The sequence below is a fragment of the Anabrus simplex genome, chromosome 1, assembly GCF_040414725.1.
Source record: "Anabrus simplex isolate iqAnaSimp1 chromosome 1, ASM4041472v1, whole genome shotgun sequence".
NCBI lineage: Eukaryota > Metazoa > Arthropoda > Insecta > Orthoptera > Tettigoniidae > Anabrus > Anabrus simplex.
Window position 1 is genome coordinate 1,745,525,946 of NC_090265.1, and position 12,221 is coordinate 1,745,538,166.

General features: G+C 40.8%; 1 protein-coding gene across 2 annotated transcripts in view; it reads right to left on the reverse strand.

Annotated features, from left to right (window-relative positions):
- Window positions 1–1,708: 1,708 nt before the first annotated feature.
- Window positions 1,709–12,221, reverse strand: part of Kyat (Kynurenine aminotransferase) — a 157,461-nt gene continuing 146,948 nt past the window's right edge. For both annotated transcript variants that reach the window (XM_067138480.2, XM_067138481.2), the window contains exon 9: window positions 1,709–3,313. In XM_067138480.2, coding sequence (XP_066994581.1) covers window positions 3,254–3,313 — 60 coding nt within the window. In that variant the 3' untranslated portion in view covers window positions 1,709–3,253. The remainder of the gene's footprint in view (window positions 3,314–12,221) is intronic.

Sequence of the window (12,221 nt, forward strand, 5' to 3'; positions counted from 1 at the left end):
ATTTTAAACAAGCTTTAACTGTAAATTATTGATTAAAAACTCATAACAATTAACCAATTGATTGTTTTGGTCAAAACAATCAGGATCCTGATTTTTATCTTTTAGGTACGAGTGTTAAAAGGCTGATGATGCCCTTATAACAGACAAAACATGTCCCTTCAAATTTTAGCATAATAAGATGTAAATCCTAACTTTAGGAACTCAACTGTATTGATAGGTTGATCCTAATAAATTTTAGTAATATTTTTTAAACGGAGGTTAGCTTACCGATAGAACCATTAAGATGTGTATATTAGCACCAGTAATTCCAAGAAAGTAGGAGTTTACTGGTCTTCAGCAGAAGACATTAAAAATGAAGTAGCCTACAGTAAACCTAGTGAGGCGAACGGCGGAGGATAGGTTACCTAGCAGAATAATGGACTCTGTTATGGAGGGTAAGAGAAGTAGAGGGAGACCAAGACGACGATAGTTAGACTCAGTTTCTAACCATTTAAGAGGTATAGAACTAAATGAGGCCACAGCACTAGGTGCAAACAGAGGACATGTAGTAAATTGTAAATTGTAGACTGAACACTGAAAGGCATAATGGTCTATAATGATGATGCATGCATGTATGTATGTATGTATGTATGTATGTATGTATGTATGTATGTATGTATGTATGTATGTATGTATGTATGTATGTATGTATGTATGTATGTATGTATGTATGTATGTATGTACAGTAAACCTAAATGAGAATAGAGGTTTAAAAAAACTAGTTCTACATGTAAGCATATCCCAAAAATTCTTTTTATTAGCACCTTAATTTGACATTTTTACATTTATCACATGTAAATAACAGTACAGTACAGAGTTTAAAAAATGCTAATATAAAAATATGCAATAAATTGCACAGAAGGAAGTCCCAGTTGAAATTTTTAAAACTTGCTCAATTTTAATCTTGGGGTAAGATCAATACAACTGATATATAGTCGCTGCACCCACCCACAAAACTGCAAGTTGGAGAATACTGACCCGCAGCATATACCGTATATAATTAAGAATGAGGATTCTTTGATATTATTAACAAAATATATTTTCGCAGGTGCAACAACGTTCCCATATGGTAAATATTTACCCATTTTGTAATTAGGCTATCGAAGACCTGTTTAAATGTTTACTTAAAAAAAAAAAAAAAGTAAATGATTTGAATTTTAATATAGAATCAAATCACTGATCACCCAAAGAAATAGGAATAGGGAACAAATAGGAAACCTTCCAGCAACCTGAGTAAAATCTTGAATACATACCTTTCTATAACAAGGAAGGAGTACATAATGACATTTCGTTAAAAGATAAGTTGGCCTGACCATCTCCAGCATACAAGAGAGAGATTCAACAATTCATAGTCAAATAATTGAGCTGATAATCTCATGGTTTTGTCACTTTAAACAATAATTACCACCAATCACAACTATCAGGCAAAGCTTGTAATTCTGATTTCAACCGAAAACTTCCAAGTTGAATTCTATGTAGAGCACCAGAAATCCTTCACAAAGTTTTAATAAATTAACCTGAACTATAATACTCTATATCAAATTTAAGAAGGTAAATTTTTTTGCTATTTGCTTTACGTCGCACAGACACAAATAGGTCTTATGGCAACGATGGGATAGGAAAGGCCAAGGAATGGGAAGGAAGCGGCTGTGACCTTAATTAAGGTGTGAAAATGGGAAACCACGGAAAACCATCTTCAAGGCTGCCGACAGTGGGGTTCAAACCCACTATCTCCCAGATGCAAGCTCACAGGCGCACACTCCTAACCGCACGGCCAACTCACCCGGTAAAGAAGGCAAAAAAGAGTTCCTTCTTTAGAAAATGTATCTGTAAAATATTTAATGTCTGACACAGTAAGTTTTAGTTTTTTCTCAGTCTTTAATGTAACAGACTATAAAAATACAGTTGTGCAGTCAACGTGACACTATGTTGAGCAACCAGCAACCTCCATTGCCAGATAGAAATGTGACACTTTCTGAAGCTTTAGGTATGTTTTCTAAAAGGATAGATTCGAGGATGTACTTTTAGGTTGTGATGGTTCATTTTCATTTATATTTTTAAAATATATATGCAAACATACACATGGCAGTCCATAATTGTGGGACGTAAATAAATAGTCAGTTATAATTGTGGGACAGGAATTGAATCCAGAAACCAAGTAAGAATGATAATTTTATTTCTAGGAGATATTTACTTCGAGAAGAAAAAATTAACAACAGATTGATACAATTAATGCTGAATAAGGGGAATAAAAAGGAATTATTGTTTAGGTACGTTTGACATCAACCCTTCGCCATATGAGTCAAGAGGAAAAAGAAAAGGTAAAAAAAAGAACAATTATCCTTGAATTTTTTTGCTAGTGGTTTAATGATGCACCAACTCAGACATGTTTTTGATAATGTGAATTATGGTACAGCCTCAGTATTTATCTGATGTGAAACAGGGAAACCATCTTCAGAGCTGCCAATAGTAGGGTTCAAACCCATCATCTCCCACATGAAAGGTAAATGCTACACAGATCTTTGAATGTGTAAATATAGTGCTGAAGAGACCAAGAGCTCATCAAAGGAGACAAGATCTAATATAGACGAACAAGAGAAATCTTTACTAAAGTAAGTGGAGGCAAGGCCCTAACTCAGCTCACAACCCCACACACATTTTTTTAAATTTTTTTTTTTACAATTCGTTTTTTGTCGCACTGACACAGAAAGGTCTTATGACGATGATTGGATATTAAAGGCTAGGAGTGGGAAGGACGTGGTCGTGGCCTTAATTAAGGTACAGCCCCAGCATTTGCCTGGTGTGAAAATGGGAAACCACGGAAAACCATCTTTAGGGCTGCCGACAGTGGGGTTCGAACCCACTACCTCCCGGGTGCAAGCTCACAGCTGCGTACCCCTAACCGCATGGCCAACTCGCCCAATCACACACATTTTGTCACAGGTAAATTCCTATGGAGGGTGATTCATAATCTTATTATGAACTTGTATAAGAACCTTTCACTTAAATCAGGTAGGCTACATAGTTAACATAGGTCCCATATTGTTTCTCAGTCGTGACTCAGTTTTGTCCACCATTCAGTATGGGAAAAGAATAAGTACATGATGGTCTTGAAACACAGGACTTCATTCTATACAATCAATAATAACATTTTATATCACACATAAACTGTAATTCTTTAAAGCTTTGACAATACAATCACCTATGAAGTGAATCATGAACTCGATTTCCATTTTTGTAAGATTTCAGCAGCTTTCTGAAGATTTTCATCTTTCTGTAAAAGAAATAAAATCCACATTAAAATCAATCATTACAGTACTTAATACAGTATTTTCAACGATATGTATTACTGCCGTATTTACTCGTGTATTAGACCCGCCCCCCTCGCGTATTAGACCCCCTTGGCTTTTCAAGACGAAAAAATGAAAATAAATCTTGCATATAAGACCACCAACGTAATTCGGCTTCCGCTTCGAAGCGGCTACAAGCCTTATGCAACTCTGATGACATCACACAAATTTGTGAATAGTTTCTTCCGTATGACCCACGCAATGAAAATACGTGTCAAAGTCATGCGGTACATCTGTGTTTCGTAGTTAAGAAATGTCTGCCTCCATAGCGTAGGCCTAGTTGCAGCTCTGATGACGTCGCACAAATAGGTGAATAGTTTCTTGTCTGAACCGCGCATTGAAAGCACACATCAGTCATGTATACAGTAGAACCTCGATAATTCGAAATCGGTTAATTCGAAATCCCGCCTAATTCGAAGCAGCTCTCGTTCCCGAAAACATGAGATACAGTTTTGCATGTTATTTAAATTGTTCAATTCGAAATACGGATAATTCATAATTCGAAGCCCCATTACCGAAATTCAAACTTTTAATTCGAAACTGCCTTTACATTTTAAAACAATAGTATTTTACAGAGTAATTTCAATTCAAAATTTATTCGCTCTACATCATAATAGAACGCGCATTCCGGAACGTGGAAGGGTAGCTTTCCGCACTTACACTCACTTCGGTGGGTCTACAGTGCACTTCATGATTGCTAAGTAGAATGAAATCGGAATTCTTTTGTATTCAACCTTTTAAGAAATGCTGTAATATCACGCAATAGGAAGTGTGCGGAAAAACAGAATCCGCGAACACTGGCGATGCCGACAGTTGACGAAAAAACGTAGCTCATATAATAAATTCATAGGCACCGAACAATATTGTCATTGCCGGTGAAACTGCATTGCTTTATTTTAATGCAAGCCCAAACGATCTTATGGTTTTAAATGGGTCATAGTAGTGCGTTGCAATGCACATGGGATGGAAGCGAGAGACTTTATCCCCTCGTCATAGGAAAGTTCGATGAACCACAATGTTTTAAGGGCGTCAGGCACTTTCCATGCCAGTACAAAGCATCTAAAAATGCAAACAGTACAGAAATCTGAAAAATAATGCATTTGCACAGGGGGACTGGCATAATTTATCCTCGTCTTTGAATTGTGTGATTTTTTGTTTCTTTCATTGCGTGAGGTTATGTTTGTCAATGATTTATCCAAGTGCATTATTTGAACATTGTAAATGCACCTTGTTGGATACATTTCGGAAATAGTTTTTTCCATGGCATTTGAAAGGTTTAAACTGTGAACTGAGGCGATTGCATGTATTAATGGGTCTTAGAATATTTTGTGACGCGGCAAGTGTTTACATTTCTGAAGTACGAGAGAAGAGCCATGGCGGGAAATCGTACAAGGATAGAGTCATAGAAAAGTTTGATTTTAAGGGCATCGGGTACTTCTGTGGCGGCATCAGGAAGAATGAACTCGCCCCACATACAGAACACACCCTTGTGCACGATGCAACATTGCATCAGGGTATAGCTTGCTAAACTAGCGTCATTCGGCTGCGTGGAGTGAGCATGAGCATCACGCCTGTTTGTGTCTTGTTGGTGTAGTCAGTGTAACCTATCTCACATGCATAGGTGTACTAAAACTGTGTGTGGTGTAAATAAATCTTATTATCCATGAGGGCTGGTTTATTTATGAACGATGTGGAGCTGCCTACAACCAAGACTCCATAAATGGTGACCCCGAGTATGGAGAACACGCTCATACCATAACCTATCTTGGACCACGTGCTTCACCACAGATCACGGTATGTTACCACACTTTATTTCAAAGAGGCATTAGACTGTTTACTTCATTGGAACTACCACCTCTTCCGAGTATGAAACCAATTCGACAAACGACAAAAACAGTCGCCAGAATCCTAACGGCCGTCGGTGATACGCATCGCTTCAGTCCGCACGCGGCAACTTTACGCCACTTCTCTTTGTTACGCCGCATCTGCTACTCTTCAAGAACGCAACATATCATCTAAAAACTTGTATGTATATAACCTACGTTTTACTTGTTCCGGAATATTGCAAATTATTCACAACATAAATTCGTTGTGAAGTTGTACGAACATCACAAAGAAATGTATAGGCCTACAATGGACAGTACCTAGTTTTCTAACCATAGTTACAATCTTGGTGTTAAATTGATGTACGTAATTCAGCAATCTTCTGTGCAATTTTCTTTCTCTTTTTGCTAATTAAGGCCTAAGATACAGACTACTCCACAACATAGGCCTACCTTATTTGCTGTTCAAACAAGTAAAATTACTTTAAAATAACCTACTTCTCATGCATTACAACTGCTTGAATTGTTGTACTATATATATATATATATATATATAAATAAATCGTAATCGTGCCTTTTAGTGGTTTCTAAGTTGTTACATTACAGGTATAACATACAGTTGCATTATATGGACATTCCTCAAGACTTAAAATGGACATTGGAACCCACGGTTTATGCTTAATATTTTCATTTATAACCAAAATCAGTGTGTAACATCTGCAAGATTATTTTGTTAACTTATAGTTTATATGTTTGTGAATCTCTTATCATATGCTAGGCCTACCTGCATAATATTTCTTTTCCAGCTAACCTATAAGATTGTTTCAAACCATTTGTAAATTTGTGCTTGTGTTGCTCATCCTCACATCTTCATTCACTTACACACACAACTACACATCATACCTCTGACTACTTCTTTGTCACCTTGTCCGGTATTTTCAGAATTCTTTTTCTCCTTGCCCTTGTATTGTGTACCCATCTTGATTATGGCGGAGGATCGATTAAAAGCTTTGGAGGAACAAAATAACAACTTGCAGAACCAACTCCAACAACTTATTGCTTTGACGAAGCCTTTGCAAGAGCAGAACGAAGCATTACTAGCCCGGCTCCAGGAGCATGAGTCTACTGGTACCGATGCTACATCTAGCAATGTTGGCCAAGTTGCCAAAATCTCTGCAAAGCTACCACCGTTTTGGTATGACAGACCAACTGTTTGGTTCGCCCAGGTTGAGACTCAATTCAGGCTCGCAGGCATCACGGCCGACCAGACTAAATTTGATAATGTAATTTCACAGCTTGACACCAAGGTCATAGCCGAGGTAGAAGACATTGTCATTAACCCTCCTACCACAGGACGTTACGAAAAACTAAAATCTGAACTAGTCCGTCGTCTTTCCGTATCCGAAGAGCAACGAGTTCGCCAACTTCTTGGCGACGAAGAACTCGGTGATAGGAAACCATCACAATTTTTATGTCACTTAAAGTCATTAGCCGGTAGCTCACTTCATGACGAAAGTATATTAAAACAACTTTTCATGCGTCGACTACCCCAGCACTTGCAGGCTATAATAGCAGCCCAGTTAATGCCTCTAGCTGATATAGCAGAGCTTGCAGACAAGATCTTGGAACTTTCACCTACTGTCACACCACCATATAGCCACTTGGCCGTACATGCTACAGCTGCGCCGAATACTGTAGCTGCCCAGTTGGAGGAATTGACACGTAAAGTCGATGCCCTGGCCCGTAACCAGCCCCGAGGCAGGAGTCACAGTAAAAGGAGATCTAAAAGCCGTGACCGTTCCCTTACTCCACAGAGCCGGCTTTGTTGGTACCACAAAAAGTTCCAAGATAAAGCTGTAAAATGTACTAGTCCCTGTTCCTGGCAGGCGGAAAACGGAACGAACAGCCAGTGAAGACGGCAACTGTCTGTTCTACTTCGGGCCGCCGTCTATTTATTTTTGATCAGAATACCAAAGCAAAATTTCTGATTGACACCGGATCTGACCTTTGCTGTTTCCCGCGTAAGCTTCTGGGAAGCACTTGCAAAGCTTCTGGGTATGAGCTGAGCGCTGCAAACGGTAGTACAATCAGGACATATGGTAGCCTTTCCATGAACCTCAACCTTGGTTTACGTCGTGACTTTCGTTGGCAATTTGTCATTGCTGATGTTAGCACAGCCATCATTGGTTCTGATTTTCTGGCTTACTATAACTTACTCCCTGACTGCCGTAACAGATGCCTCCTCGACGGCACCACCGGCCTACACGTTAAGGCATCTGTAGCCTCTATCGAACAGGCCAGCGTAAAGACTGCTGCAGTATCCACCGACTCACCTTTCAGCATGTTGCTCGCTGAGTTTCAGTCCATTTTTCGCCCACCTGGGATCCAACGTGATATTAAACACAATACTGTACATCACATTAGGACAACCGAAGGCCCACCAGTCTCTTGTCGACCTCGTCGTCTAGGACCCCAAAAATTGCAGATAGCGAAGAAAGAATTCGAGGACATGGTAAGGTGTGGTACAGCGAGACCTTCTAATAGTCCCTGGTCCTCACCCTTGCACCTTGCACCTAAGCGGGACAACTCATGGCGTCCATGTGGCGATTACCGGGCAGTGAATGCAAGAACAATATCCGACCGCTACCCGGTACGACACATAGGAGATTTTTGCCATAACATTGCTGGGTCAACCATTTTCAGTACAGTTGACCTTATCAAGGCCTACCAACAGATTCCAATTCACCCCAGAGACATTTGCAAAACAGCCATAACAACCCCTTTTGGGCTGTTTGAATTTCCCTATATGTCGTTTGGGTTACGAAATGCTGGACAAACTTTCCAGCGTTTTATGGATGAGGTCACTAGAGATTTAAACTTCTGTTTCCCGTATATCGACGATATCCTGGTGTTCTCACGGGATGCTGAAGAGCATATGCACCATCTCCACATACTTTTCCAGAGATTAGCTGATTACGGTGTAGTCATAAATCCATCCAAGTGCGTATTAGGTGCAAGTGAGGTGACCTTCTTGGGCTATCGGCTCTCAAAGGACGGTACAAAACCTCCACCAGAGAGAATCCAGTCTCTCTTGGAATACCCTCTACCGAAGACTGTCCAGGGCCTCCGCCGGTTCCTGGGCATGGTCAACTTCTACAGACGTTTCCTACCACATGCGGCTGAATTGCAGGCGCCGTTGGTGAACGTCCTAGCCAATTCTAAGCTTAAGGGTTCTAAACCTGTCCCCTGGACTCCAGAATTGCAACGTGCTTTCCACGAATGCAAAGAAAGCCTAGCGCTAACCACTCAACTCGCTCATCCATTGCCAGATGTGCCTCTAGGTCTCTTTACCGATGCATCAAATACTCAAGTTGGAGCGTGTATGCAACAGAAAGTTGGACACCATTGGCAGCCCCTAGCATTTTTCAGTAAGAAGCTTTCAGCGCGTCAAACAACATGGCCGGCCTATTACAGGGAACTGTTAGCTGTGTACGAGGCTGTCCAGCATTTCCGCTATATACTGGAAGCAAAACAATGCACCATATATACGGACCACAAGACACTGCTTTATGCATTTTCTCAACGCAGAGAAAAACTACCCCCAGCCCAACTAAATCAGCTGTCCTTCATATCCCAGTTCACAACTGATATTCAGCATATAAAGGGAGCAGATAACGTTGTCGCCGATACAATGTCTCGTGTTGAAGCCATCTCACTAGAAGATGACTACGCTGCGCTGGCTCGATCCCAAGCGGACGATGACGAACTCAAAGCCTTACTGCATGGTGGTACGTCGCTGACATTAGAAAAAGTAACCCTTCCGGGCACCACGACTACCATTGTATGCGATACATCAACAGGAAAACCTCGTCCGTTCCTGACACTTCCTTTTCGACGCAAGTTCTTTGACAAGCTCCATAACTTAAGCCACCCAGGTATTCGAGCCACCTCTCGTCTAGTCTCAGATAGATTTGTTTGGCCATCTATTCAGAAAGACACTCGTGCCTGGACTCGTGCTTGTTTGTCCTGTCAACGCAATAAAGTGACGAGGCATAATATATCTCCTTTGGGGAATTTCGGAGCACCCACAGGCCGTTTCAGCCACATTCACTTGGATATTGTTGGTCCACTGCCTGTCTGCGAAGGCTATAATTATATCCTCACTGCTGTTGACAGATTTACTCGCTGGCCAGAGGCATGGCCGATGCACAGCATCACTGCCGAAGAAACAGCCGATACGCTAATAAGTGGTTGGATCTCCCGATTTGGTCTCCCAACTCGTATAACTACTGACCAAGGAAGACAATTCGAGTCTACACTCTTTCGCAGACTTATGACACAATTTGGTACAACAAAAATCCGTACAACCAGCTACCACCCATCCGCTAACGGTATGGTGGAGCGTCTTCATAGACAGCTAAAAGCTTCTCTGATGTGTCATAGTGCAACGTGGATAAAAGCCTTACCCCTAGTGTTACTTGGCATGCGTGCGGTTCTAAAGGAAGATCTGAAAGCTTCCCCCGCCTCTACGCCTCCCTGGAGAAATGGTTACTTCTTCGCCCAGTTCTCCTACTCCACTTGACCCTGCGGATTTTGTAAATCACCTAAGGAAGGTAATGGCCGAACTAAGACCTGTTCCTGCCTCCCGCCATAGTCAAGAGAAAATATTCGTCTTCAAAGACTTGGCAACTGCCTCCCATGTTTTCCTGAGAGTTGATCATGTGAAGCCTCCCTTGCAACCCCCATACTCTGGTCCTTACCCTGTAGTCAGCCGTAATGAGAAGACTTTGACGCTAATGATCGGAAACAAGGAAGTAGTAGTGAGTACAGACCGTGTGAAACCTGCATACATAGAAACAAACCTTGCTGTTCCTACCCGCACCAACACACCTGACACATCTGCTACCCCCATTTCACCCAGTCAACCTAGCACTTCTTTTACACCTGACTTACCTGATGCGTCATCACCACCCAGAAAGTACACAACACGATCAGGATGCAGAGTTCGCTTTGCCCGTCCATTCGATTTGTGAACTTTCCTTCTCCGTGGGGGGGGTGATGTGGCGGCATCAGGAAGAATGAACTCACCCCACATACAGAACACACCCTTGTGCACGATGCAGCATTGCATCAGGGTATAGCTTGCTAAACTAGCGTCATTCGGCTGCGTGGAGTGAGCATGAGCATCACGCCTGTTTGTGTCTTGTTGGTGTAATCAGTGTAACCTATCTCACATGCATAGGTGTACTAAAACTGTGTGTGGTGTAAATAAATCTTATTATCCATGAGGGCTGGTTTATTTATGAACGATGTGGAGCTGCCTACAACCAAGACTCCATACTTCCTTTGTAAATACAAGGCATCTAAAATGCATACAGTATAGTAATTCAATTAATAAAGCACTCGCACATGGGAGCCAGCATAGATTTCTCCTCGTCTTTGAATCGTGCTTTTTTTCTTTTCTTTCTTTCGTTGCGTGAGGTTATGTTTGCATGCGAGATATCCGAGTGCATTACTTGAATACTGTAAATGCACCTTCTTGGATACATTTTCGAAATAGTTCTTTTTTCATGGCATTTGAAGGGTATAAATTGTGAATCAAGGTTAACTGCATGCAGTAACGGGCCATAAAATATTTTGTAACGCGGCAAGGGTTGGTACTTCTGAATTGCGAATTGGCGGTTAATTCGAAATCACGTAATTCGAAGTCCGATTTTTGAGTCCCAACGACTTTGAATTAACGAGGTTTTACTGTATGTGTCTGTATTTCGTAGTTAAGAATGTTCGCCAGCCTAATGGTGAGCACAATTAGCTGCCGTTCTTGGTAGCCCGAGTTCGATTCCCGGCACCGTATTGCCAGAGATTAATGAATGACATGAAGGTTGATTTGCAATAAAAATGGTACATGTAACTCTCTTCCACCGGGGGCCTGTCTAAAAAAGAGCTGCACCACCTCGGGATGAGGAAACGAGTTTACTTTACTTAAGAAATATTCACGGTTGTTGCTAGGCCTATTTATATAGGCAGGCGAGATCATTAACAAAGTGATCGTTTAAAATCTCATAACTTGGGCCAATATAGGATTTTTTGGGAGAGAAGTAGGTTTAACACGTGATAAAAACAATCCAATCACAATTGTTTTACTCGCCAACATACTTAACAAATAATAATAATAATAATAATAATAATAATAATAATAATAATAACAATACTGATTTTTTAATGTCCACACTTACTTTCAAAGATTTTCAGAGACACCAAACAAAACATACTAGGGTGTGCATTAATAAAAAATGGGAGACAACGAATGTACGAAATTAAACATTATAATAAAACGCATTACCACCACACCTGTAGATATCCATAAATGCAGCAAACCTTCTTGTTATCTATTTTTATTCCTTCCGTAGTGGAACTTTTGGCACTATCTGGGCGATACTACACGTAAACTAAACAATGCGGTCTCTCTTATCTCATTTACAGCTGTTTAGGTAAATCCTGGTGTGGTAAATGTAGAGAACAAGCATGAAATATACTTAAAAACAAAGGTCTGGCATTCAACAGCCGCAGTTATCAAAAGAATGCTTCCAGTCAGTATGTATTACATTCGGAAATATAACTCGTAACATACACTAGTTATCAGCTGGTGGCTTGGCATGCTTTCAACAACACTGCTTTATTCATAACGTGTGGCTTCTGCTACACATACACCAGCTGAGAATATCAGAGACCATCTCCAGAAACCACTTAGGAGTAGCTTCACACAGTTTGGACTCTGGTTCAAAAAGACGGGACCTCGAATGCTCTCTGTCTCGATCGCAGTGCATGGCTGGCGAGGTAGCAGTGAAGATGACATTACTTGGAATGATGACACACCAGTAGCAGGGAAGTTAGCAGTGCAAACAATTGAAATGAAAGCAGTAATCAGGTTTACTGTGTGGTAGGCCTACTGCTCAACTGACAGAAAAATGACTGGCCATTGAGTTATTTTGTATCAATATTCAATCTT